The following is a 27,332-nucleotide window of genomic DNA, read 5'->3' on the forward strand; positions in this document are numbered from 1 at the left end:
CAAATTGCATTCCAATATTCAGACTTCATTCAATATATTCAGAGTTTCATCATATATTCAAGGTTCGTTCAATATTCAGACTCATTCCATATATTCAAGGTTTCATTCATATATTAAAATTCATTCCATATATTCAGATTCATTCAATTATTCAAGTTCATTCATATATTCAGACTTCATTCAAGACTATTCAAAGTTTCATTCAATATATTCAAGGTTCACTCCATATATTCAAAGTAATATTCAGGTTCACTCCATATATTCAAAGTTTCATTCCATATATTCAAAGTTTCATTCAATATATTCAAGGTTCACTCCATATATTCAAAGTTTCATTCAATATATTCAAAGGTTTAATTTCCTGAATGGCATGCCATAATTCTATCTATCTATCTATCTATCTATCTATCTATCTATCTATCTATCTATCTATCTATCTATCTATCTATCTATCTATCTATCTTCTAGCTGTCTGTCTGTCTGTCTGTCTGTCTCTGTCGTCGTGTCTGCTCTGTCTGTCTGTCTGTCTGTCTGTCTGTCTGTCTGTCTTTCTGTTCGTCTGTCTGTCTGTCCTGTCTGTCTGTCTGTCTGTCTGTTCTGTCTATGCTGTTCTTAATAGATGGTTACTTATACATACATATGTTTCTTTTTGTTTGTATAGTGGAGTATTGTAACACAAATAATTTCCCCCTGGGATTATTTCTGATTCTGATAAGACTGTAACCTTTGTGTGATTTATATGCTGGGTGTTTCTATTTGTTCTATATTTACATTGCTGCTGTAATATTTACCACCACTGTTCGTTCCATTAGTTGGGCCTTAATTGAGGAGCACTACAAGACTTTTTTTTTTCCTGTCACCTTGTCAGTGTGTTCAGAAAAGTGTAGTTTTAAGTGTTAATTGTTATTCTGATTAAATGTGCTGACATATTTGTTTATGTTCTTCAGCAGTTCTCATCATCTCACTTAGTTAAGTATTTACTTTTCTGTCCTGATAAGAACTGTTGGCAAACTTATATTACATGACTTCACATAGTGGACTTTGATACACTGATAAGGGTTGTTGTGTAAAAAGGTGATTATATGGATGGAAAAATAAAGGTTGAGTACTTTCAAAGTATACTTTTTTTTTTTTAATGACTCATGATGTGGACATAATCAATAAAGGTGATTTTTTTTTTCTTCCAAAAATGTATAAAGCTGCTTGTTTGTTCTATGTCTCTGGGTGTAGTCTTCGGCTACTATGATTCAACAGAGTACTTAATACAGTAAAGAGCTCAAAAGACCTTCAAAAAAAGTCTTAGTGTACAGTGTAGCATAGAATGTCAGGAAGGCCGTCTCTAAGAGTCTACAATCAGAGGGCTTCCCCTTAGGCATATTAAGATTTGGACTATATAAATAAAATATGATTTGACTCTCAACGTTTATTATTAAAAAAAATAAATACTGTAAGTTGCCTAACTAATCTAAGTTATATGAGTAGTAACTCAAAATAAGTAAGAAGGTACCAGACAAATGCTTGAGAAACAGACAATATGAACCGAAAGCAAAGGGTGACACTTGGTGGTGGAACACTGACATGACTGATAAGTCCAACCAGAGACACAGGAGAGGTCAAGAAACTAGATGAAAATAATTTTAACTGGCGATGAGAAGATGCACCATTATTTTTATCTGTAGCTGTGGGCAGGAATAACTGAGCTGATAGATCAAAAATCTGCTATATTTATTGGATTAAATTGTAAATTTAGCTTCAGGTCAACGTTTCTGATCACAATAGTAAGAGAACTATTTACAGGATATGTTTTTTTAAAGAGGCTATATTGTTTATTGTTTATTACAAAATAAATATTACCACATTTTACTCTAATAATAATCATAAAAAATATATTATCCTCGTTTCAGCCAGGTACTCACTTACCACAACAACCCCTTTACAACCCTACTTTTTACATTTCTCTTCTTGATTCCTAGTTTATTCTTCTGTGGTTCAAAGCAAGAATAACTTCATATAGAAAAGGGACATGAAGCTCTCTGACTGACCAATCAGCCCACAGATCAGCAGCCAGGTGATCCAACAGCTGTTATTAAGTTATTTTCCCTTTCTCCACTGGTATCCCACATTTACTTCATCCAGGGACAAACTGGAACATAAAGCAGTGATGTATACACACAAAACCATGCATACACAATTAATTCAAGTTACCACACATAAACTAGTACTTACTTTAGACCACTGACAACAATTGGGGGAGCTGTGACACCCATGCTGGTGTTTTAAACCTTTCTAATGGTCAGCAAGGGACTGTGCAGAGATTTATGCAAAAATGACCAATTTTCTCACTTATTATATCACTAATAATCAATAATAATTAAGAGCTTAGCCAATTTGATAGGTGGCTGCTGTCACAGTTGGCTTGTTTGAGCAACTAGGCTTCATTCAGCCCACCTCAGCTCCATCCACACACGTCTTTGCCCATTTTTAGATTAGCTAGGAGGTTGCAGAGGCAGGATGACAAGATGGTGGTGCCCAGTACTTTGGGTTTCTCAGCGGCTTCAGAAGCCTATAGGTGACATCACAGACACTCTGTTCATGTTTTATACAGTTTGCCCAGCTCTCAGGCATGGTCATTTCTGGCTCCAAAATGCCAAGAAATGGATATGGCCGTAATGCCAAACTCTTCAAAACAGTTAGTCAACAAACTAATAGGTGACATCACGGTAAGTCTGCACTTGCTTCAGACTAGGCATGACCTTTGAGTCTGTGTGTATCGTGCACCCTGTCTGAGGTTAACATGGACAACAAAAAGGAACCAGTACTGTGTGTTCCTGAAGCAATAAAAATGTGGATGTGAGGTTTGGATAGAATTTAAATTGTAGGCCTACAGAGGCCATTTTGAGAGTAAAACACCACATCTGTCATTGCTGAATAATGCTGCTTTAAGATGACACGCCAGGCTTTTTAAATCCAGGATGAGACATGGCAGAAGAAAGAGACAAAACACGAACAGTAGACTGGGTAAACAAAACATTCACTGAGTATTTACAGTAACATTAGTCCAAAGGCATGTTCTCTTTGTCACTTGTCCCTCAGTTGGTTCTGTATTCAGTATGATTATAATGATGGAGGCTCTTCATGTACCCAACTGTAGTTTTACATTATCAGTTGTTTCCAACCAGATAAGAGTATTGTGCCTTTCAGCACAATTAAACACATGACAAATCAAGGTACAATATGTGTCACTGAGGCGTTGAACACATGTTGAACACAATCTGAAGCCACACGTGGAAGGTGGAAGATCGCCATGATCCCACTCACACTGCAAGTACGTAGACTAATGAACGCATGACCATATACTTTTGTATTTCAGTGTATTTCATCATATTGATGCAACAATCTAATATTTGCATACATTATTATAAATTGTTCAAAACTGTTAAGTACTGGTGCCAATAAGTTATGACATCCTGGAAAAGCCCTGATTTTTACACAAAAACAACTAACAATCAGTTGTGCCAATTCGTCTTACCTGACAGTAAATCAGATATCTGAATATTCTGGGCAGTCTGTAGGAGAAAACAAGTCATTTGTAGGTTTTAGGAAAGTATTGATGAGCATCTTTCATTATACTCTGGCTTCATGGAAACATTTCACTTCTCATCCAAGAAGCTTCTTCTTCAGTTCTGTCCATTCTGACTGATGGGGAGAGCCAGGTATTTGGCCTGGACAGGATCATAGACCTGGCCATACTTTCCACTTGGTTCGTTAGTGCTCATTGCTGTTGCGACGACCGTCATCAGAGTCGTTAGAGTCACGTTAGGTTTGGTGTTACAATTGTAATATAACTTTTAGAATTATACTTATTTTATAGAGCAAACCATGAATTAAACCATCTAGACAATAATCTGCAAATAAAATGATGAACATAACGGTTAGTTGTAGCTATACAGACAACACGATACCTTTTGCACCTTAAAGAGATCAAATCATTTTTCTTTTAGAAACCTCACTTCTTAAACAAAACAAGTTTGATTTTGTCTCATCAGAGCTGTACAAGAGCTACTCTACTAAAGGGACTACTCTACTACTACTGCTAGAGTAGAGAAAGAACATGAACAACTCCTCTCTGAGACTGTGGCGGCCTTGAGCAGCTCCTTCAGCAACAGACTGCTACTCCCACCATGTAAGAAGGAGCGCTACCACAGGTCCTTCATTCCAACAGCTGTCAGACTCTTTAACACCAGCATGGCTTTTTTTCTGTATCTTTCTTACTTATGAGTAATTTATCATTAAACTTGTGTACCCAAGCTGCTGTAACAAATTCATTTCCATTCCCACTGTGGGATCAATAGTCCATCTCATCTCATCTTACAAATCTGACCAAACTTTAAGTACCAGATTGAGGAACTTTCCTTCATTTTCCAGAGAACTTTCAGAGCAAAGTTTACAGGTATGATTTGTTTCCATCTGCTCAAATGTGAAGAATCTAAGCTTGATTGAGAATGACAAAACGATCTCCTGGTTCTGGGAATTTTTGAAGGACATCTTTCACTCTTTCTGACATTTTATAGACAAGTGATTTATAGATTCACTGAGAAAATAACAGGCAGATTAAGTTAAGAAATGTCTTATCAAAAATAAGCAATCAAGACTGACCAGACATTTAATGTCAACTTTTTGTATTAGACAGTTTTTGACACATTTACAAGAGAACTGTTGTTCACCCTGTCTGGAAGGTGAGGAAATAGAAAAAAGGGGCTCAAAAGTCATCTCCCATGTCTAGCAACAGAAAAACATCTGGTGGCGGTCTCCACGCTGTCCACCCGGCTCACAGAGCAGCCAGCTCCTGCAGCAGCCTCTCCTTCTCCTGCTGCAGCTCCACCACGCTCTGCTTGTTCTGCTCCAGCCGGTCCTCCAGCCACTGCAGCAGCGGCCCGCTCACCGCCGACATCTGGCTGCACAGGTTCTTGGTGAACACCGAGCCGTTGTGGATCTTTGTGACAGGGTCCAGGTGCGCCAGGCTGTGGATCTTGCGGTAGGTGTCCTGCTCCTCCTGGCACAAGATCCGAGGCAGCTCCACGGCCGACTCGAGGCACACCTTACCGATGGCTTCACGGGGCACGACGTGGATGGGGATCTCCACCCGCTCGTACTCGGAGCCCTTCTGCGCCTGGACGGACTGGAAGCAGGTGTACAGCACCCGGCCCGTCTTGGTGTTCTTGTCCTCGATGAAGCAGGAGAAGATGAGCCCCACGAAGCACTGGTCGAGCATCTGGTACATGGCCTGCGTCCTCACGTCGACGTGGGAGGGCCACACGGTGATGTGCGGGTGGGAGTGGTACCAGCCGACCACCCGCATGGGTCTGCCGGTGATGTCGGCCAGTCTCTCCGCCTCCGTGGAGGCCGCCGACAGCTGCTCCGGGGAGATCTCCACCCGGTCCTTCCTCTTGTCGGAGCGGCGGAGGATGATGACGGAGTGAATGTGGACGATGCGGGTGACCTCCACCTCCCCGATGCACAGCCCCATCACCTCTTCTTTCTCCGTGCTCAGCGCGTGGTTCATGCACACCAGGAAGGCGTCAGACTCCAGGTGGACGGAGGTCACCGCCATCTTTACGAGGAGTTCAACTTTCTGTCCGAGGACGTAAACAAACTGCAGCGCGTCTCTTCCGGGCTCTGTGGTGCTGCACCAAAACACTCCGTGTTAGCACATCACCGACTAAAGGTTCCCCTTCTTCTTCATCTTCTTCCTTGGGCTTTTCCAGCAGTTAGCATCCTTTTAGTTGCATTGCTGCCTCTATGTGGCTTTACTCACGCACGGTTTCCTATTCTGTTACAGTCTTAGTCTTTTTATAGTTGTGTTCAAAAAGATAAATATCCATTTTCTCACACTCAAACCTGACACAACATGTTAGGAACACTACCTGTGCAATAACCTGTCAAATATAAACGATTTATTCTCACTGTTTGCTTTTAGTTCTTGTTCTTTTAATATGTGAACATCATCACTCACACACTTACTATGCATACTGTAACTTCTATTACCTCATATACATATAAGGTATATGTATACTGATGAGGATCAGCAGTTAATAGAGGTTGCAGATAATGGATGGACATATATATATATGGCCTGTACTTATAGCGCCTTTCTAGTCTTCTGATCACTCAAAGCACATATACACTACATATCTCATTCACCCATTCACACACATTCATACACTGATGGTCAACTAGTTTTAGGGTTTTTTTAGGAGCTAATGATTCATAGACATTCACACAGCGATGGCGAGGTCTTCGGGACCCTTGGGGTTCAGTATCTTGCCCAAAGACACTTTGACATGCACAGTAGAGGAGCCGGGGATCGAGATGACAATCGCCTGATTACTGGATAACCCGCTGTACCTCCTGAGCCACGCTATACATACAGTCTTTATGTTATGTTTGTTTACCTGTGAAGCTCCTTGTTTTTCTAAATGTATTCATGTCTATATCTATATGTACATTGAGGGCACTGTGTAATTGGAGTTCAATTTCATGTGTGTGTACTGATTCTGATTCAGGCACATCTCCACCACTCCTCCTGTCATCATACACCTTCTTCCTCTTCCATACTTCCTGCACTGAAGGAGGACATGCCCCACTGTCTCCTTTACTGCACAGTAATTGCAGAGCCCAGTCAGATGATTCCCTATAACAAAAAAGTGGACTGTCCACGTTGCTGTGACTTATTATTAATCTTCTCATAATGACTTTATTTTGTACTGTCGTCCTTTTATCTCATTCCTTAAATACTGTTGCCAATGTCTGATTATTTCCCTCCAAACTCTGATTTTAGTTTAATATTCATTTCCACATGTTCTTTCCTAACAGCCTCCTTTACCAACTGTTCCAATTTTTCCTTATCCTTTTTCCTCATCTTTCCTTCTCCTTATTCCTGAATGTGCTCATACCCACATACTGTATATTATTCCACAGACGGGTTAACATGAATTATTAAAGGGGTTCTTTAAAAGTTCTGTCTATTTTTTCATGAAGGTAACTTGGTAAAACAGATTCTTTCTCAATCCACTGTGACTTCAGTGTACTGTAACAGAACAAATATGTCAGTCAAAGTAATATGTCATTACAAAGACCCCACTGCAGTAGAGTAGAGAATACGTCATGCATTGCAAAAGTATTTGGTATATTAACTGGTTATATTAATTTCATCTCCTGTTGGGTAGTATAACAATGCATCATTGTAAGAGAAGATGTACGATCTCACTTTCACACATACTTATATAAGAGAAGATGTGATTCATGCCCTAAGTGGTGTGCAAAATAGTATTATGATAAATGTGTGTGAAGGCAGGTCTGATTTAAACCTAAACAATGCACTGTTATTCTGTTTTCTACAGTTGTCAGATTTATTGATTTATTTTTTAAAGTATTAACCAGCGAAGAAAAAAAAAAGACATCAAACGTAAGTAATGTAATCTAATTTTCAGGCAGCCAGCTGACTTCATTTTTTATACTGCAAACCCAAGAGAGCATCAGAGTCAAGTGAGCCAAATTTAGTTTATTTGCAAAGTGCTTTTCATGACAGTTTTACACAACGATCATAAATCCTAAAATCTAATCAAAAATCAAAGTGCTAATGTTTACATCAAATAATGGAACACTGTAAGTAAGGGTGCGTTTAACATGTTACATTATTTCTGGATTCAACCCTATTTTAAACACTGTTCTATTGTAAACAAAGGTAATACATAGTGTAATAAGTGCACTACGAATCAGAGTTTGTGTCTGAAGATAATACTTTTGGAATATAGAAAAAAACAAAGCATTAGTGTGGAGAAAGACAACAACCTTCATTTATGGAGTTTTCTGTGTTATGTACTCTAACCATGACTGACAACAACCACAAATAACAAAACAAAGGAAGAAGTGCAGCTACAGCAAACTTTGCAAAATTCCCCTGAAATACCTCACAAGTCAAAACCGTAATGATGTCTGTTGAAAGATGTATTTGGCTTTATGTTTAGGGAATGGTTGTACAGTCCTTGCTTATAGTTCATGAATCATATCCATAATCAGATTGAATCAAAAAGAAAAGGTAATACCTGAATCATGAAGCCTCTGAACTGTTCCTCTTAAATGCTATCTACTCAAGCTTACAGAACTCAGCAGTAGATCCGCTACTGTCTGAAGAAAAAACACCAAGTCCAGCATAGAGGGGCTGAGTGAATGTGGTCTGGACTCTGTGGAGCAGAGTCATGCTTTCAGATATGCTGTAGAAGGACAGAACACCTGCACTGTGATCCAGGTACACTCCTATTTTTGAGGACTGGGGGGCTGGGATTAAAGTTTTAACACGGTCATGTCTGAATTCATAACTGTAGTTGAAGCACTCTAATGCCCAAGACTTGTCATCATTTCCAAATCCACTTTCATATCCTGTTCTGCTGATATCCTTGTATGCAACTGCTACTGAAACTTCATATCTGCTCCTCTCTACCTCCCAGTAGTGACGTCCACTCAGACTCTCTCTGTTCAGGACCTGAAACATGTCAGTAAATCTGTCGTGATGACTTGAATAGGACTGTTTTTTTCTCGCCACTGTTGCTTTTCTGTTCCCTTCAGATAATGACAGCTGCGTGTGTGCTGTGTTTGGATCCAGTGTGATTTGACGTGAGTATTGTAAGAATTCATCTCTGGTCTTTGGTTCTTCGTGTGGCAGTAAAACATCAACTTCAGTCTTTGTCAGGGAGATCTTGGTCCATACTTCACTAAGAATGTCCTGTAGTTTATCTTTGACCTCTGACACTGCTGCAGTTGCATCCTCAAAGTACTGCAGAGGACGGATATTAATGCTGGGTGAGCCTGCAGATTCACTGATCTGTGACAGTGAGGGGTAATTCTGTAAAAACTGGATGTGGTCATCTGTGTTTGAGAGTTGCTCCAGCTCAGCGTCTTTCCTCCTCAGTTCAGTGATCTCCTGCTGCAGCTTCTCCTGAAGATCTTTGGCCGGACTGACTTCGGTTTTCTGCTGGGATCTAATCTGCTGCTTGACATCAGAGCTTCGATTCTTGATAAGACGAACCTGCTGAGTGAAGATCTTCTCGCTGTTCTTCACTGCTTTATCAGCAGAGCGATTGATAGCCTCCACCTCCTGCTGAAGAAGCTTCACATCTTTCTCTCTGTCCTGGATTCTCTGCTGGATTTTTTGTCGACTCATTCTGAGATCTTCCTGCCTTTCAGTCCGTTCTGCTGAGGCTAAGACTGTTTCATGGTCTCTATGTTCATCCATGGAGCACAGGTAACAGATACACTGCTGATCAGTACGACAGAAAATCTTCATCACTTTACCATGATGAGCGCAAATGTTCTCCTGAAGCTTCTTGGAGGGGTCGACCAGCTTGTGTTTATCAAAGGCAGGGGATTCATAGTGAGGCTGGAGGTGTTGCTCACAGTAAGAAACCAGACACTGCAGACATGACCTGACAGCTTTCAGCTTCCTTCCAGTGCAGAAATCACAGGACACATCTTCAGGTCCAGCATAGCAGTGATCAGCTGGAGCAGCTTGGAGTCCAGTCTTCTTCAGATCTTCCACTAAATCAGCTAACATGGTGTTTTTCACCAGGACAGGCCTCGGTATGAAGGTCTGTCTGCACTGAGGACAGCTGTGGATCTCCTTCCGATCCTCTTCATCCCAGTGGCTTTTAATACAGTTCATACAGTAGCTGTGTCCACAGGGAATAGTCACAGGACTCTTCAGTAGGTCCAGACAGATTGAACAGCAGAGTTTTTTCTGATCCATTAGGTTTTGTTGCTGCGCCATTTCACCTCGAAGTCACAGTAAATATGAACGAGTTTCACTTTCTCTTTTACCATAAAAACAGAGAACTGATCGGCAACAAAACCTACTTCTCTTCCTCAGTATTGTTCGCTGATCTGCACTGAATGGGGTTTCACTTTAAAACGTTGGTTACACCTATCTGTAAACTGGGAGATCTGCGAACGGCTGACTGTGTTGGAAAGCAGGAAGAGGAGGAGGGGTTATTACACTCTGATTCATTCCTGGAAGAGGAGAAGCTTCCACAAGGCAGTGTTTATAGCTGATGTTTGCAAGGGACGTAAAGCCGGACTGTTTGGAGTGTTGCATGACTCAGTTCAAAAGCCACATGATTGCCTCACCACCCCGGTCAGAACCTTGTTTTGTTGGCCTTTAGTGCAGGCACAGTTACATGAAATGTGTTCTACTCACTCATGTTTTTACTGATCATGAACTGTGTCGATGCTCATATAGAAGAAGAGTTTGACAATTTAAAAAAGTTGTTGGATAAGAGCTGGTAAAACAGATATCGTGCTTTATGTAGGTCTATAGCAGAATGCAATATGAATAACTCAATGGGTTCTGAAAATCTAGTAATCCTTTCAGACTCATTGTTTATGAAAGATTTCTTCTGTTCTGTCTCATTCAGTGAAAGACTGAAGGCGAAGACAATGATTTCTGGTGGACCAATCAGAGAGCTTGTCATCTCTGGTGTCATCTCTGTGTTTCGCCAGCAGGTGTCCTCCCTGGCTGAGTGTTGAGTCTCTCTCATTTAGTCCTGCAGTTTGTCTGGGTTTGTCTTCTCAGAGAGATAGCTCAGTTTCTATCGCTCTGCTACATGTTGGCTGTTGCCCTGTTTCTTTAATTGAATTGTTCATTTATTTTACCAGATCATTTTTTTCCCCATGTAGTTGGGCTACTACATCACCAACATCAGCTAACAGCTATTTAATAGACTAATTCAATTTCTTTAGGGCTGGTGCCTCACATAAAATCACTCAATGCAGTTTTAAATGTTAATATTAATATTTCTATGTGTGTTTATCGGTGGGGGGGTGCAGAAGCCTGTCTTACTTACGCCTTTTCCTGCATTCATGTCAAACTGAGAGAACTCCTTCCACATTATTCCAAGATGGCTTTCCCCATTTCTAGTATTCACATAAGATACATAAGAACGTTGTCTGCATTTCTTCCATGTTACCTTTCGGTAATTGGTATAAGTAATATGTTGAATATAGAGGCCTGCATAGCTCCTTTGTAATTAAATTATCCCTAATACTGGATTTTATATCATTTGCACAACCAACAATGGTGTGGTAATGGCAATGCAGCCATTTTGCCACTCATTCGATAAGATAGCCGACAGAAAGTCTCCATGTCTCCTGTGTGTAAACCAGAGGCTAACGTAAATAGATGTTTAGTCATGCTTGCGGCTATGCTTTAAATGCCCCACACACAAAATGCAGTACTGCTGCTGAGGCAGCTGCTGGTGACACCATAATGCTTACTTTGACCGTACAACAGTTCTCAGTCACATGGCAATTAACCTTTCAGGAGTAGCCTGCAAGTGCATAAGCCTTTCAATGGCTACTCACTACTCACTAAGATATGTAGTTTCGATGAAGGTCGATGATACATTTGGGGATCAGGATAAAAGTTGTAACCTTATGGTTTACAAAAATGGCAGATTAATAGTTGCGATGTTTCTCTACTTTTTTTTCTACATTTATTTGATTTGTTTCTTTCTTATTTTGTTCAGTATTATTCAGCACGTTTTATTCTGATTTAACATGAAGAACTGAAACAACAGTCTCTGTGTTTACTGCATAATTAGACTGAAGCAACATGACATGTGAATCCGCTCTCATGTCTCCATAGCAACAGGTTGTGATAGTAAAACTTTGATCCCGAGTGCGGCTTGACATCAGCATGTGCATGATCAAATGTAAATTCACTCACACATGCCTGCATCACACACAGACACACATGCATATATGATTGCACAGTAACACACTTGTACAGCACAGACCCATATACATATACACTTAATGTCAACTATAGTCACTATAAGCTTTCTAGATATGTGCATGTACATGTGTTCAGGAGTTAACAGAGCATTTGCTTTGGCACCTCACATGTTGGCAGAGGCGCATGGTATCCATGACGACTAAGATGCAGCCAGTAATATTTGATAGAAAGATTAAGTGGAGCCCAGTAGGTATGGTTTGAAATTAAAAGTATTAGACATTTATGAAAGAATTAGACTCTACAAGGAACAGATCTAGACAGACAAAATAAAAAACGAGTTAAACGCAAAACACACTTGATACACAAGTAGTAGTCAGTAAATAAATAACACAGCGAAATGCTTTAAAAGCTTTTTTAATAAATCCCACGAAAAGACAAAAATCAACAGCGTGTTAGTTCATCTCTCAGTATTGTCTGACTCCTCAATGTCGCTTTAGCTTTGGGCCCATTTATTTCAAACAACGAAAAAAATATTGTCACAAATACATTATTTAAAAAAAAAAAAAACAGGCCAGTAATGTGCTAAAATGTCTGGACACTGTGTTAACAATCGTTACTGAAACAGAAGGAAATACTGCATTCTTTTGGGACTATTTTCAGCTGTGGATTAATACACATTTGCTGATCTTGTGAGTACTTCAGGCAGTAGCACAGTGTATGTGGGATGGAGTGAAAAGAAACCACAGTGTATGTTCTTGGTAATGAACACTATGTTTTATTATTATTATTTTATTATACAGGACAGCTGAAGACAGACAGGAAAGCAGGGACAGGGGGAATAAATGACCACAGGCTGGAGTCAATTGCAGCAAGGTCTTGGCCCTTGTACATATGTTTTTACAGTTTTTCTCCATTGGTTTGGCTCATTTCTTGAAACTGAGATGACATTCCCATAACAACATGGACAAATCCCCAAACTATCTTGCAGTTTCTCACAACAGAATGGCATTTATCATTGCTTTCATCACATTTCCAAATGCTTTGTACATGTGTCAAGCCTTTAGTACATCCTTGCAAATAGCTATGTACAAGTATCCTACAGTTAACACAATCAGCCAACATTTAGTACATTTTTCAAATGAATGTATCTTGCTGATCTATCCCAATTGGTTGGTTTTCAGTGTCATGGTTATTGTCCTCAAAACATGTCAGCACATTTTCATCGTATAAGTCATCATATGCAGAATAGTCTGCTCAATTGTCAAAATAGTGTTAGGAAACTGGAATAGAATACAGTACATATTTTGGAAGATGTTATAGTAAATTTAGGATAATCAGGTTAGGTGAAATAAGTTTTTGACTAACGAAGGAGGCGTGTATAACCATGTGCGCGGCCATCTCAGAAAATGGTGTGGCCACCCACAATGCAAGTTTGGGCCCATACAACACAGATAAACTCCTCCGTTTCCTGGATCAACTGTATCTTGATCTGGTCCCAGAAAATGAGAGGGGTCTCGAAGGGCCCCACCTACCCCAGTTTGTAATTATATGGGACAACGTTAGTTTCCACCGGGGTCCACGCATCCGGGGATGGTTCAACATGCATCCAAGAATGCACAATGTGTTCTTGCCACCATACTCTCCATTCCTCAATCCTATCGAGGAGTTTTTCTCTGCTTGGAGATGGAGCGTGTATGAACACCATGCGGAAAACCAGAGGGCTCTCATGACTGCAATGGACGCTGCCTGTGAGGACATAACAGGGGATCAGTGTAGAGGATGGCTCAGGCATGCACGACGCTTCTTCCCGGAGTGACCGTGACTAAACAAAATGTCTTCATTTGTGACTCTTTGTATTTACAGTGCTGATTTGTTGATTTTTTTCTTTTTTGTGGGTTTTTGTATTTTGTGTACACAGTATATTTTCCTTTTTTACGGTTCCCTACCTACTGTAATGTGTACAATTTACGTTAGTTGAAAATAAAAATGAAAATTCCTCGGCAGAATGAGTGCAGTGTGTGTGTGTGGTGTGAAAATGTTATGCCTATAGTTAGAAATATGCCATGACAAAGTGTCTAAGCATTTTGACTTGCAGTACTTACACAATACCAAAGGGACAATGCATTTTGGAGGCACTGACTAGTTATATGAGAAGGGAATGTAGTTTTGACTGAAGGGTAAACTGTTTTGGGAGCTGTACAAACATTGCCAGGTGATCCATGTAGTTGTGCAGTACCATCCAAGTTATTTTGACAGAAGTACTGAATGAATCAAAATGTGCCAAAGCAATTGAGAAGGATCCATGCCATTTTTATGGTACTGACTATTTACATGGGAAAGGGATTTCATTTTGAAGCATGGATGAGTAGTTTTGGGAGACAAATTACATTTTGCTGGTTATCTGAAGTGTTGTGCAGAACTGCAAGTCTGTTTGGCCAAATTGCTTTATAGTTATGAGAATGTCATCTCAGTTTCAAGAAATGAGCCAAACCAATGGAGAAAAACTGTAATAGTTCTTAGACAACAACAGAGCTCTATAGCACAGAGGAAGAAGACATATCAGGCTTTCGGTGCACAGACACAGACTAACGCTTGTCATTGGGATCAATTCAGTCATTGTTGGTTTTGGTCTTTTCTATTTTGAATTCAATTCAATTCCATTTTACTTCCATAGCACCGAATCACAACAGAGGTTATCTCATGACACTTTTCAGAGCAGGTCTAGACCGTACTGTATATAATACTATTTATAGGCACCCAACAATTCCCACAATGAGCAAGCACTTGGCAACAGTGGCAAGGAAAAAAGTGAATTATTTGGAGAGAGAGATGCACAGCAGAATAATAATACTGATAACTATAAATGTTACTCTTAATTTCACTCCACCACAGGGTATTGCCAGCTAAATCAAATCAAATCAAATCAATTTTATTTGTATAGCCCAAAGTCACAAAGTACATTTGCCTCTGAGGGCTTTACAATCTGTACAGGGAGTGACACCCTCTGTCCTTAGACCCTCGGTTCGAGTAAGAAAAAACTTGCCCACAAAAAACCCTTTTAACAGTGTCCTTTAATACACTACAGCTACTTTACCAAACTGCGTAAATGCTACATTCTTGGTGGTATGTCGTTATTCTGTTCTGTTCTGCTCTGATTCAGTTTCTCTGTAATTCTGCCACTGTTGTCTGTTCTGTGTGCAGAGATCGTAAAGTTCTTTAAAACGAATATAATGTTGCACTGTAAAAATTAACTTTTGTAGAGTAACTGATGACTTGACTACTGATGTATACAGTCATAATTATGGCAGTTTGCCTTTGTTGGAAAAAATAATGAGAATAATGAATTCAGTCACAACATGCTTAGTTTGCTCATCAAGCTGCTTTAAAAGATATAGCTTGTCAAAATGGGCCTAAGGTTATTTCCTATCACAGTGTTTGCTAATATCAAGCCGTGACAGGAAATAAAGCTGTTCCCTAGCAACCTCTTTCATCTAAAGGGGTCTCTGAAGACTTGTCTTTGGATCATGTTGGACTTTTTTTTTTTGTATTGTTGTTACTTTGTTTGCATGTAAACCTTGCTGCTTCCCTTTCAGGGCTGAGTTGCATTTAAATCTGAGTTTGGTGAACATTTATCATACGTATGTGAAGAAAATATATTTGATAAGTCCATACATCAGCCTCACTGGACCATCTAACTCAAATTCATTCATTCATTCATTCATTCAGATTCACTTTTACTGTACTTTGAGTTAGAACATTTTTTCTCTGTTTGTAAAAAGATGATCAGATTTTCTGTAAAAAATAAAAATAAAAAATAAAACTCACTGTACTGTGGAGTTTGAAAAATTAAATTTTATCTAATGGAACGTCCCTGAATTTGATTTGATTTCAATCTCATTTAACGCTGTTCTTTTTGATTTAGTCAAGTAAAATATCCGGACAAGGATTGTTTGTGTTTCCACCTGTTGAACATTTAAACCATAGTGAATGGAGAAGTAATCCGCAGGCGCTAGGACCCCGTTGACTCCCGTCTTTTCAGGTTAGATTACAAATGTGTAGCCCCCATATACACACGATGCTGCCTTCACGTCATGCAAGAATTATCAGTTTTACATTCCGTGTGTGTGTGTTTTTGTGTGTATGTGTGTGTGTGTGTGTGTGTGTGCAAATATGTGAATTTAATCTATGTTTATTTATTTTGGGGTGTTGTAAGCCGATGAAGCAGTGTTTGTTATTGTGCATATTCAATCATACCACCATTAAACAGTATGAAACAAAAGTGAGTGCACCTTTACAAAACCAGTAGTCATTTTCAAGATGTTGTGAAAAGTCACATTCAAAGCGCACTAACATAACACTAATGAGATTACATTCATTTAAATGATAAAACATGCTAAAATGTGAAAAGATCATACCAAAATACTAAAAGTACAGCAGTGGCTGTCCAAATTATTCAACATTCTCTTTACAAATAAGGCGATAATGTAGTGACATGAGGTAACATTTGGATAATAAATTAAAGAATAATATCTCTGGTTTTTACTAGCAAATATATTAAAAAGTTATTCTTGTAGAAAGTGGCATACAGACCTGGACTGCATCAGTCAGCATCAGACACCCACCTGTCAATCAAAGCAGCCACGCTGCATAACTTTAAGCCTTAATATAATTTAAACAGGTGAGTTGTATATAAATTCACCCTCAGTCATGAACGGGGAAATTAGCTATAGAGACCAAAACAGTTTTTTGTACCAGGCTGTAAACATGTTTATTTCTGCTGTGAAGTTGGACATTTGAACATGGGGACTTATGGAGAGTGGCTCACTTCTGGAGTCAGCCTCAAGTGGACGTTTGAGGAACTGCAGTTTTTGGCACTACTGCATAGGCTTCATTTCACAGCCACAGAGACTGCTGCTTGCTGTAGTTTATCCTACAGGCTGGCAGGTGAGAAACAGTTCACTGTTAAACATGTTATACTTCAGTTTAAATCTGTTCAAAAACCAAAGTGTAAAAACAACACATTTAGTTAGTTTATCCAGCCTAGCATTGCTTGTATGCCGGTTTTATTGTCTTCCCTCCACTTCCATATCCTCAAAAGCACATGGAAAGACGAGAACAGAAATCCCAGTTTTCGAGGAGCCCCTGAACGCGGCAGGCGCGTCAATCCTCCACCCCTCGAGGAAGCCGAGCGACATCCATCAGACTGGTTGGACTCTCAGAGGTACGCTCGAGCACTCCTCTCAGCCTTGCACCCTCACCGCACACTCCGCCGGGGCCGTCACGCCGAAGCTCCGGGCAGCTCTCGTGGTCTCTTGCGTGGATCTTTCCCTCCTCACCAGGACTGTGGGAGAGATGCGACGTCTCGGAGGAGGAGGAGGAGACGAACTGGCCAGGCAGCAGCAACAGCAGCAGCAGCAGCAGCAGCAGCAACAGCAGCAGACACCTGAGAGGAGGATCTGAGTTTGTTTCTATAACGTCAAAGAAAGGTAAGCACCAAAAGAGACAGGAAGAGATGTCTCCGGGACATCCTCACGGGCTCGCGCCTGGTGCAGATGCTCGTTTTGCTTGTTGTTGATCGGTGCGTTTCCGTGTTACTTGTCGTTTCCAGCATCAGTAGAGAGCAAGCGGTATGAGTCATAGCCCGGTGCAGGGCTGCCGGAGGATCTGCTCTGCTCAGGAGCAAAGTGTCTGCAGCCTCCGAAGCCACAGTCCTCTATCAGCCGCTGCACACGCAAAGCGCACATGCACATTGGTGGCTGTTTAGGCAAATTACTGCGTACTGTGTGTGTGTGTGTGTGTGTGTGTGTGTGTGTGTGTGTGTGGACGTGATCTATCATGCATAGAGCTGGCGTTTGAGTCTGTGTGGGCGTGTGTGTATGTGCCATGATAGTTCACCTGAGTTTGTAGTTTTATGCAGGCCCCCATATGAATGACATGTTAGTCAACAGTGCGTCTCCAACTTAGTTAGAGCCCTTCCTGTTTTAAAATGTGTGTGTGTGTGTGTGTGTGTGTGTGTGTGCACAAAGCAACATGAAGAAAATTATTTTCCAAGTTGGATGTGGAAGACTTGTCCTGCTCTGAGCCCTGACCTCAATCACCATCACCAACACCTTTTGGCATGAGCTGGAGCACAGACTGAGAGCCAGGCCTGGTCACCCAAAGTCAGCGGCTGACTGACAGTAGTGCTTTTGTTGCTGAATGGGAGCAAATGTTTGCAGCCGTCTTTCCAAAATCTGGTACAAAGCCTGAAACCAGAAGAGTGGAGGCTGTCATAGCAGCATGTTTATGGGTGTATTTTTTCAATTAGCTTTTAGGGATTGGGTCCTACATGAAAACAATATTTTTGTTGTTGGTATTTCACATAAACGATATCTGTATTTATTTTAAATCCCAAACCACACCCACACAATCCTGATGAAGCAGGAGTGGCTCCATTTTTGTGTTGAAGTTAAAATACCCGGACATGTTTTTTAAAAACTTTGACAGGTGTTTCACAAAAGAGATAGTTAGAGAAACAATTAAGATATAAAGCTTAAATTTACAGTGACAATACGTTTTGTTTGTGTCCACATACTTCCGACCCTGTAGTTATATTAATTTTTTTTTTAAAATACTGTACTATACTAATGCTATAGTTTTACAGCTGATAGTTCTTCTCATTTACTTTCTGAGAAATAATGTTTCCATTGAACAGTTTTGGTGCTGTGGATGGCTCTGGACCTATCCTGTACCTCATATTCTAATTTTTTTTTTTATAAATGTTGAATGGTGACATTAAATATACAGTATAGGTGGAGATCCTATCCCAAATGAATGTGCTTTTAAAGCAGCTTACCATATTTTTAGATTGTTGACATATTTATCATGTTAACGGTTGGACAGAGTATTGTGCATGGAGCAGAGTTTGCTATCTGCTCCTAAATCACAGATACAGAATGTGTCTCATTTTCTCTCATACAGGATTTCTACAACTGGTAAAAAAAAAAAAAATGTTTTCATGTTTAAGGGCTGAACGTTTTTTCAGTGTAATCTGTAGCTTACTGTTAGCATGGCAAACAGAAGAGCTTTAAACTCAGCAATTGGATGTGTCTTACCGAAATGCACCTTTTGGAGTTTAGCTGTCCTTGAGTTTTAATGTTTTTGATCGAGAAAGATAATGTTTTCCAACACAGTTGTTCATAGTTTGCACTTATAATTACAGTAGTATCTTTATTAAGAACTGTTCTGTCACAAAAATATCTGTACTTTTACGGAACATTTAGATTGTCAGACCTAAATTGTTTTCTATAATTCCATTTATACTCTTCATATTTCAATTAGTTTATTGGCCAAAATATATCATATTTTGAATCTATTCCAGATTTAATCAAATAATAAAAAACAGATTGTAAAAAGAGTCTAACCTGGGTGAAGGAGGTTAGTGAAAGAGTCAGTGAACTGACCACATTTGCGCCCTGGGCGAACCTTCACCCCCCCCCCGAGGCGAACATTTTCTCCGGCGCCCTAACGGCCGCCCGTGCGCCCCTGGATGCGTGCGCCCCCATCGGTCTGTCCGACTCCCCCCTCTGCCTTGTCAACACCCCGCTCCCGGGGCGTCCGCTCCGCTAACTTAATGAGCGGATTCGAAAATTACCGAGGTTTTTTGCTTTTTCGGGCGTTCGTGCGCCCCCCACGGAGAATGCGCCCTGGGCGGCCGCCCACATTGCCCATAGCTAGGACCGGCCCTGGGCCTCAGTATTATATCGTAAGGTAAAAGATGTGACGCAGAACATCTGTCACACGGCGCAACTGATAAGGTGCGAACCGATGAAAAGATATCGAGGATGAACATCGTCACGCATCAAATACAGACACTTGTTTCTAAATTCACCGTAAAGTCCTCCGCCAGGTGTTTCCCTGAATGAGAGATAATATTTCAGATCCATACACATGAGCAGCTCCCCTGCCACTGTGGCAGAATGAGCATCTCTCCGTTCCATAGGTAGACTCAGGGTATTTGTTGACTCATAAATCAGTTTGTAAACAAAGGTGGAAGGAGCAGAGGTAATTAGTGGAAGCAGCCTTTATTGGTTTGGTAATGCACTCGCTGTCCCTTGAGCTGCTGCCAGCTTTATTGTTTCACATCTCTGGTATCAATCCAAGTTGATTCCTTGCTGATGGACTCATAATGGAAATTACAGATTACATTTGGCTCGTGGGTTTGTTATCTTTGCTGGTATTATTATACACTGAAGGTCCCAGCTTCCTCAAAGTCGCTATTCATTTGTTAAACTCTCATAAAGACATGAATTAATCAACAAAAGCAGCGGGAGAGTTATGGCTGTTTGTCACATCCTGTCAGATTTACTGAAAACTGCTGACATGATAAAACTATTCACATCAGGCTCTTAGTGCTCTGCTGGCTAAACTTTTTGTCTTTTAAAGCCGAGCAGTGTGTCACAGGTGACACTTGGTCATAAGTCTTTAACAGTTGAAATAAGAAAGCATAACGTTGCACTGTAATAGTTCTTGGAAAATAGTTTTTAGATGGTGTAAAAGTCTGTCACAACAATGTTTGTGCATCACATTGTAGAAAACCACCCGCTGCTCGCAACAGCTGATGCTGAGAAGAGCCTACAGGCAGACTCTGCAGGGAGGCACTCTGGGGGCTGACACTTGCCATCAAATCATTAATTGAAACTACTGCTACTCAATTTGCATTTTCATGTGCTCATAAAAATCATGTATGAATAACCCGGTTACTCACATTCCATACAAACACCATAAACTGAAACAGGAGACACGACAGTGACCTATTATGACCAATTACAATTCACATCATCAACAAGAGCTCATCTGTAGTCATGTTTAAGTCTGATTACTGCCTTCTTCTTTTGATTTATGTATGTTTGGCTTAGGGCACTTTTGCATTAACAGTCAGTACACACAGTCATGAATTTGTATAGACCTTGGTTATCACAGAGCAGATGTTCAACATGGAATAAACCTGGCAAAGACCATTTGATCACTACGGTTATTCCTGAGGAAATCTGTTTGAGCTATAGGGAAGAAAGTACATTATTGAATTAAAAATACATTAGGGATGTCAACGAATATTCTAAATTCGAATATATATTTGAAGATTAAAAAAAAACAAAAACGGACACTTGATTGTGAAAATGAATATTCGACTGTTGAAAAAAACACATCAGTGGCTGCTTTGCGAAAAAAACGTGAAAACCGTGGCAGATGCAGATGGCAGAGAGAAAAACGAAATGGCAGAAAGTTCAGAGCCCAACTCGGCAGCAGAGAGAGTGGTTTGGACTCCAAGCAACCTAAAAAGCCCTGTTTGGAAATACTTCGGATTTTGGTCAGTAGATGGCAAAAATGCAGAGCCTCGACTGCGCAGAGGGTAGCAAGGGCAAGAGAGAGGTCTATGGTCTTAAAAGTTTTACGGTATAGGCCATTAGTTCATTTACTTATTTTGTAATGTGTAGGTATGTTTTCTATAGAAAAATACCTATACAAGTAGTTATGTCTCATTGTATTAGTTTGTCCTGTTATTGACATAATGCTCAAATATAGTTATTCAAGTGGTTCCAACCTATGTGTTTTTTTTTTAGAGCGAATATTCGTGAATACAGTGGTCCCTCGTTTATCGCGGGGGATACGTTCTAAAAATAACCCGCAATAAACGAAACCCGCGAAGTAAGTTTTACAATTATTATACATGTTTTAAGGCCGTAAAACCCCTAACCACACACTTTTATACACTTTTCTCAGACAGGCATTAACATTTTCTCACATATCTCTCTTATTTAAACACTCTCAAAGTTCAAACTTTCGCAGATTTAACAAAAATAAGTACAATACTATATTAGTAGATGAAACCAAAGATCAAAACCTGTTTTCAAGGCCAAACATTTTTAACACATTTAATTTTAATGATCAGTCTACGAGGTTTGACACATAAGAAATTATTACCAGTAACTCACGCGTATTTCACAGTTCCCGTCACGGTGCCGAACACAATGCGCGTTCATACTGTACAGCAGTGTTTCCCAACCGGGGACCCCTAGGGGTACGCGGAGGTACTGCAGGGGGTACGCCGCGCATGGGGAGATTTATTTATTTATTTATTTATTTATTTTGAAGAAGGCGTTACAAAAACTGTAGTCCAAAAACTCGTAATATGGAAGGCGTTACAAAAACTGTAGTCCAAAAACTCGTAATATGACAACAGAATGTCTGCTGTGTAAGTAATTTATTTAATAGGCCTACAATTTCCAAGATGATAGGCCTAGGCCTAAATATTCTCAGCAATGTCATATCCTGCTCATCAATAAAACGGTACTTTTGCGGCTGGAACTCGTTTCCTCGGGAAGACAATGGCCTGATACACAATATACAATGGAAGCCATGACAACGGATGACGCATATTAAAAATATCTGGTGGCTGCTACATGATGGATAAATGGTTAAAACGTCCAGTCTCTCATCTGGGTCCAGGGGGGACATCGGAGGAGACAGCAGAGAAACGAAAAAAAGAGGCAAAATCTAAACCTAGGCTGTACAATGATAAATATATTTTTTATGGTTTTACGTCTACGACGTCTTTGGAACTACCACAACCTCAGTGTTTTTTCTGTGGTGAAATGTTGGCTAACAGCGCAATGAAGCCAGCCCATCTGCCCAGATGTAGCTAAGCTGATGAAAGACAAGAAAGCTCAGGTGTCTCACTAAAGACCAGACAACTACAGTACAGGTACAGGTTTTGTTTCAGATATTAACAATAAAAATGCCTGTTTAAGGAGAATGGAGGATACTCACACACAGTTTTGTGATGAATACATGTTAGTTAAATTTACAGTTATGTTACAGAGAGAGAGAGAGAGAGAGAGAGAGAGAGAGAGAGAGAGAGAGAGAAATGTTACCTGCTGTATTTTGAAGGTTATTTTGATTTAGTATTCAGGCTATTTTGGCCAATTATTTTTTTCCAGAAAACATATTCTTTATTCTTATGTTGCATTTAAGTGATGCCTAAAAAGAAGGAGAGAGAGCCTGACAAGTTTTATGTTCAGTTTTAGAAGATTAAATAAAATGATTTTCATCTATAACACTGTGTTATGCTCTATTTTTTTGAGAATTTTCAACGCATATATTTGTGAGGGGTACTCCTGAGGACAAGAAGGGCTCAGGGGGTACTCAAGCCAAAAAAGGTTGGGAAACACTGCTGTACAGTACGCTGTAAAAAAAAAAACATGCAAAATTACACAAAAAAAAATCCGTGAAACAGCAAGTCCGCGAAAAGTGAACCGCGTTATAGAGAGGGACAACTGTATAACACTCATTTTGGAGCAATTTTGACAGTCCTAGTATACACTACATTATCGTAACCGCTTATCCTCACTAGGGTCGCGGGGGGTGGCGGGGCCTCTGACAGCTGACAAAAGTCCCCTTTGTATAGCAATTCTCTTACAGGTATTCCTTTGTCAGCCAGAGTTGCAATATTTGCGATCAAAAAAGTCAAAGAATTAGTGAAATTCACACCAGTTTCATGAAATGCATTGAAGAGATTCTCATTAATGATATAATATATAAAAGATTATATATATAATATTATATATATATATATATATATATTTAATTATTATTTATATTTATATTTGAATGTCCTCTGTATGTAATGTTTCATGCAATGGTTTTACCCAGTTCAAATAATTCTATTTGGGTCCAAGCAGTGACAGGAGCAGGTTCAAACTAAAAGGAAACAAATCAAATTTGTGACACACAGTAATACACTTTGTTGGGGAGATGTAGGCTTTCAAGATTGTGCCATGTCAGTTTGCCTAATCCTACTCTTGGAGTCTTGGGATTCTTGGGATTCTTACCATCTTATCCAGATGCTTGAAAAAAGGGACTCAGGTGTTGATAAAGCTAATTATTTCCAGTGACAATAAGGGTAGTTCTATTTACCTGTTCGGGCTTCCTATCTTTTTCAATTAACATGAAAGAATGTAATTCAGTTTATAGAAATTCTTTAGGTTGTTGACCAGCGGTCAACTCCTGAGTATTTACTACCTACATACTATACCCCTGTGGTGACCAGCTGAAAGGGTCTGTCCAAGTCTACTGTAACCAAGATTGTTTCTAAAGCAGTATCTTTGAGAAGAGAAATCTGGCGCAACTGGGTTGTAGATGACAAAGAGGTGAAATGTCTTCATGGATGACCTGAACCTGAAGTACCTTCACAGACTTCAAAAAGAGTATTTTGCAAGGGGGTACATCTTGAAAATGTGAAATGTAAAAAGTCTGCTAAGACAGAGCCAGCTGGGTCTGCAAGGAACAAAAAGATATCATCTACAAATAAACTCATTTTATATATTACCCGAACACACTTAAATTCTAGGCCCTATGGCTAGAACCAGGAGAGGATGACTCAAAGAGGAACCTTGGACCCTAGAATTATAGCTACCAAGCCAATTTTAAGGACATTTTGTAGTGGCACTTTACACACCTCTAAATTACTTCTGACATGTGTTTGTTGAAAACTTTTCTTTGGGATAATTATTATTATAGGACACTATACAGAATATCCCACTGTACAGTAATATCAGTCAGAGACTCTCCTGTACAGATGCAGGCCATCAGAAACCTGGATAATGTGAGAACTGTATATCCCTTCCTCCTTCCTGCTCTGTCTACCACCTCCTCTTTCTGTAGAGATCAATCTGATCTGATCTGAGAGACCAGTCATTTGGAGTCACAGTCAAACTGTTTCATGTGCAAGTCTGCAGATCATTGTATCATGCCATTGTCATTTAGTTTTTTTATGAGGCGTACCAGCAGTTTCCATGGTAATGTTTTTAAATCCAGTTGCATTTTTGAGGTTTATCCGAAGAGAATTACAGCCCGAGAGAATACAGGTCAGGTGTTTTGCTGTGATGATTCTCGGTGACCTTTTAACTCTGGGATAGCTCTCCCTAACCAGTATGCCCTTTTCTTCTCACTCCCTGTCTTTCTCTGTCTCTGCCTCTGCCTCTCTCTCTCTCTTCCTCCTGCCACCCACCTGCAGTGTATTGACCAGAAGCAGCAGGATTCAACCTTCCTAAGATGATTAATGCATAAATAAGATTTCCACCTGATACCAAGGGCTTGACTGCAGTAACACTCATCTCCAAGTGAAGTGTGGTGCATGCACTTTCATATTTGGCTGTCAGCAGAATTAAGTTTTAGTGACTGAAACGTTTCTTGGAAGCAGTAATTTGTGTTAAAGCATAATCGCAGGTTGCACACAAAGAGCCCTCTATAGTTTTCCTGTTTTATTTTTCTTCTAAATTACAAACCAGAGCTGGGATGAATGAATGCCGATCAAAATAAACTCAGTGATCCGTTGGAGCTGAGCTTTATCACACCAGATGAAACTTGTAAGGTTTTAATGGTTTTGAGCCTACAGCAAACACATTTGTTGGTTTTGTTGCCCTGCCTTCTGCTTTTATACCCCCCATATTACAAAGTAGGGCTGGTATGACATAGCAACTATATATTTTTTCTATATTAATCAATGATAAGAGTATCCTGATAATGACTGAAGCATGAAGAAACCAGAGGGTTCATTAGTTAAAATCCATGTAAAGTAAGAATAAGAATTTGTTTGTCAGACCAAAGAGGAAAGTGTTATTAACCACCCAGCCAAATTTGAATGATTGAAAATATCGACAAGTTTTAAATTAATTAAAATTAAAATGAGGTCTCAGCTCCAGGACTGTGGGGGCGTGTTCTCTGAATGTGCTGAAGCCACGCCCACTCGTGGGAGCAGTCAAGCAGTCATTTTGAAGCGACTGAAATGTCAGATGAGTTCAGAAAATGACTTTGAAACACTGAGTGAGATGAATTCATCTCTAGCTCTGCTAGGGGTGCAAGGGTATGTTCAGGGTGGCTTCAGCGTGTCATCGAGCCACCCTTTAAGGACCGCCCACAAAAATCCTGAGACTGAAAAGTGGTGAAAAACTGTTTTAACTCTAACTCCACATTTCTGTAATATATCGTTCAAAGTCTTTTCACACGTTGTCAGCAACTATTTTCCAACATATTTAATGTGTTTTGAAAGAAATCTTAGAATTGCCTTTACACAGACTTTAAACTTTAGAATCAAATTTTAGTTAGTGCTGGGATAATGCGTTTCTCTACTTGGGGTGCCGATCTGACAAGCACTGTGATGAGTCTTGAAGTTGCTGTAGCTGGTCAGTGTGGATGTCGATGCCGAGGAGATTGTAGTAGCAGATATTACAATGGTGTCTGGTGTATGGCGGACAAATGATTACATATTATTGAACTGCCATGAAATCATAATATTTTGTTTTGATGGTCTAGCTCTATATCTGTATGACTGATGAAGTTATGATTGGTTGAAGTATGCAGCAGCATTATTAACACATTTACTAGACGGTGTAGTACTGATGCTATTAGTTGCTTCAGTTGAAAGCATTCATTTTGACACTGTGAAATTGTCATGATACGTATTAAGAATATTAACTGAATACAAAACTTAAGTGATATTAAACATCAGTCAGCCAAACCTTGTGCATTGTTTCCAGCTCTCTGCAGTGTTTGTAGCTGTCTTTTGGTGTGAGGATGGAGATGCCGTGACACATTCGGGTTAACAATTTGATCTCAAGTGTGTTGCTCAGTCCAGCCAGTCAGTCTGCATAACTTACAGCCGGATAAACAGCAGAGAGAGAGAGAGAGAGAGAGAATTTAAAACTAAGACTGAATAGAAAGAAATGCACGCGGTATTTTACTTAGAGGTGGTGACTGATTAGACATTCATCCAGATCGTCTCACATGTATTTATTTAACAGAAAGAACTGGAGTTTATGGTGAGTTTTGAGATCAGAGACTGAGGAGAACACAAACATAAGCACTCTTCAGCCGTACAGTTGTTGCATCCATCGCTAGGTAGTTTTTCCTACAGTTGGAGACTGACTATTTAGGGGCAACTGAACAGTCAGTCTCAAATGTGTCGTTGTGATGTGGGAACACCTTAAACCTGTCTGGTAGAAGGTCGTGGGTTGGTTGTGTTAAGAAAGAGTCTGACGTTGATGTTGACCCTGTTAGTTTTCAAATTGATTTAAAATTTCTTTGATGAGGCACTACATGGCCTTGCACCAGTCTACCTCTCACGAATGCTTTTTGGTTAGTGAACCTCTAGTTTTCTCTTTTGCTGTTCCACAAAGCAGAACAAAAACATTTGGTGATGCTGCTTTGAGCTGTTATACTCCAAACTGCTGGAACAATCATCCATCCGAGAGGAGCTAAAAATAAGAAAGTAAAAATTGCGTATCATCATCATTACTATTTATTTGATTACTCATTTGTTTTATTAACATTTAATTTGATGTAAATGGCATTTTACATTTGAATCAGTTGAATTTGTGGAATATTTTCATTTATTTTTTGCAATGTTTTATTATTGATTTTTATTATGTCAGTAACATCTTTTGTTGATGTCTTCAATCAACAATTCAAGTGGTGGCTGATCAGAAAATGATGATTTCAGTAGTCAGTA

The 27,332-nt window shown here is 39.8% G+C and overlaps 3 protein-coding genes across 3 annotated transcripts in view; 1 reads left to right on the forward strand and 2 right to left on the reverse strand.

Moving 5' to 3' along the window:
• Positions 1-4,649: 4,649 nt before the first annotated feature.
• On the reverse strand, positions 4,650-5,818 carry brcc3 (BRCA1/BRCA2-containing complex, subunit 3). The gene has a single exon (XM_010751598.3). It carries the CDS (start codon positions 5,609-5,611, stop codon positions 4,829-4,831), a length of 783 nt encoding a protein of 260 aa, XP_010749900.1. The 5' UTR covers positions 5,612-5,818; the 3' UTR covers positions 4,650-4,828.
• A 1,723-nt stretch (positions 5,819-7,541) lies between these two features.
• Positions 7,542-13,683, reverse strand: LOC104935726 (E3 ubiquitin/ISG15 ligase TRIM25). Its single transcript, XM_010751599.3, has one exon. It carries the CDS (start codon positions 9,821-9,823, stop codon positions 8,147-8,149), a length of 1,677 nt encoding a protein of 558 aa, XP_010749901.2. The 5' UTR covers positions 9,824-13,683; the 3' UTR covers positions 7,542-8,146.
• Positions 13,684-16,610: 2,927 nt separating this feature from the next.
• rab27b (RAB27B, member RAS oncogene family) overlaps positions 16,611-27,332 on the forward strand; it is a 75,245-nt gene continuing 64,523 nt past the window's right edge. Inside the window, exon 1 of the mRNA XM_010751601.3 lies at positions 16,611-17,271. The gene's annotated coding sequence lies outside the window, so the exon portion shown is untranslated. The remainder of the gene's footprint in view (positions 17,272-27,332) is intronic.

This window comes from Larimichthys crocea, unplaced genomic scaffold (assembly GCF_000972845.2).
Source record: "Larimichthys crocea isolate SSNF unplaced genomic scaffold, L_crocea_2.0 scaffold82, whole genome shotgun sequence".
NCBI classification, from domain to species: domain Eukaryota; kingdom Metazoa; phylum Chordata; class Actinopteri; family Sciaenidae; genus Larimichthys; species Larimichthys crocea.

Bases quoted from the DNA above. Each gene is read 5' to 3' on its own strand.
- brcc3 (XM_010751598.3), bottom strand. From the start codon at position 5,611: ATGGCGGTGACCTCCGTCCACCTGGAGTCTGACGCCTTCCTGGTGTGC.
- LOC104935726 (XM_010751599.3), bottom strand. From the start codon at position 9,823: ATGGCGCAGCAACAAAACCTAATGGATCAGAAAAAACTCTGCTGTTCA.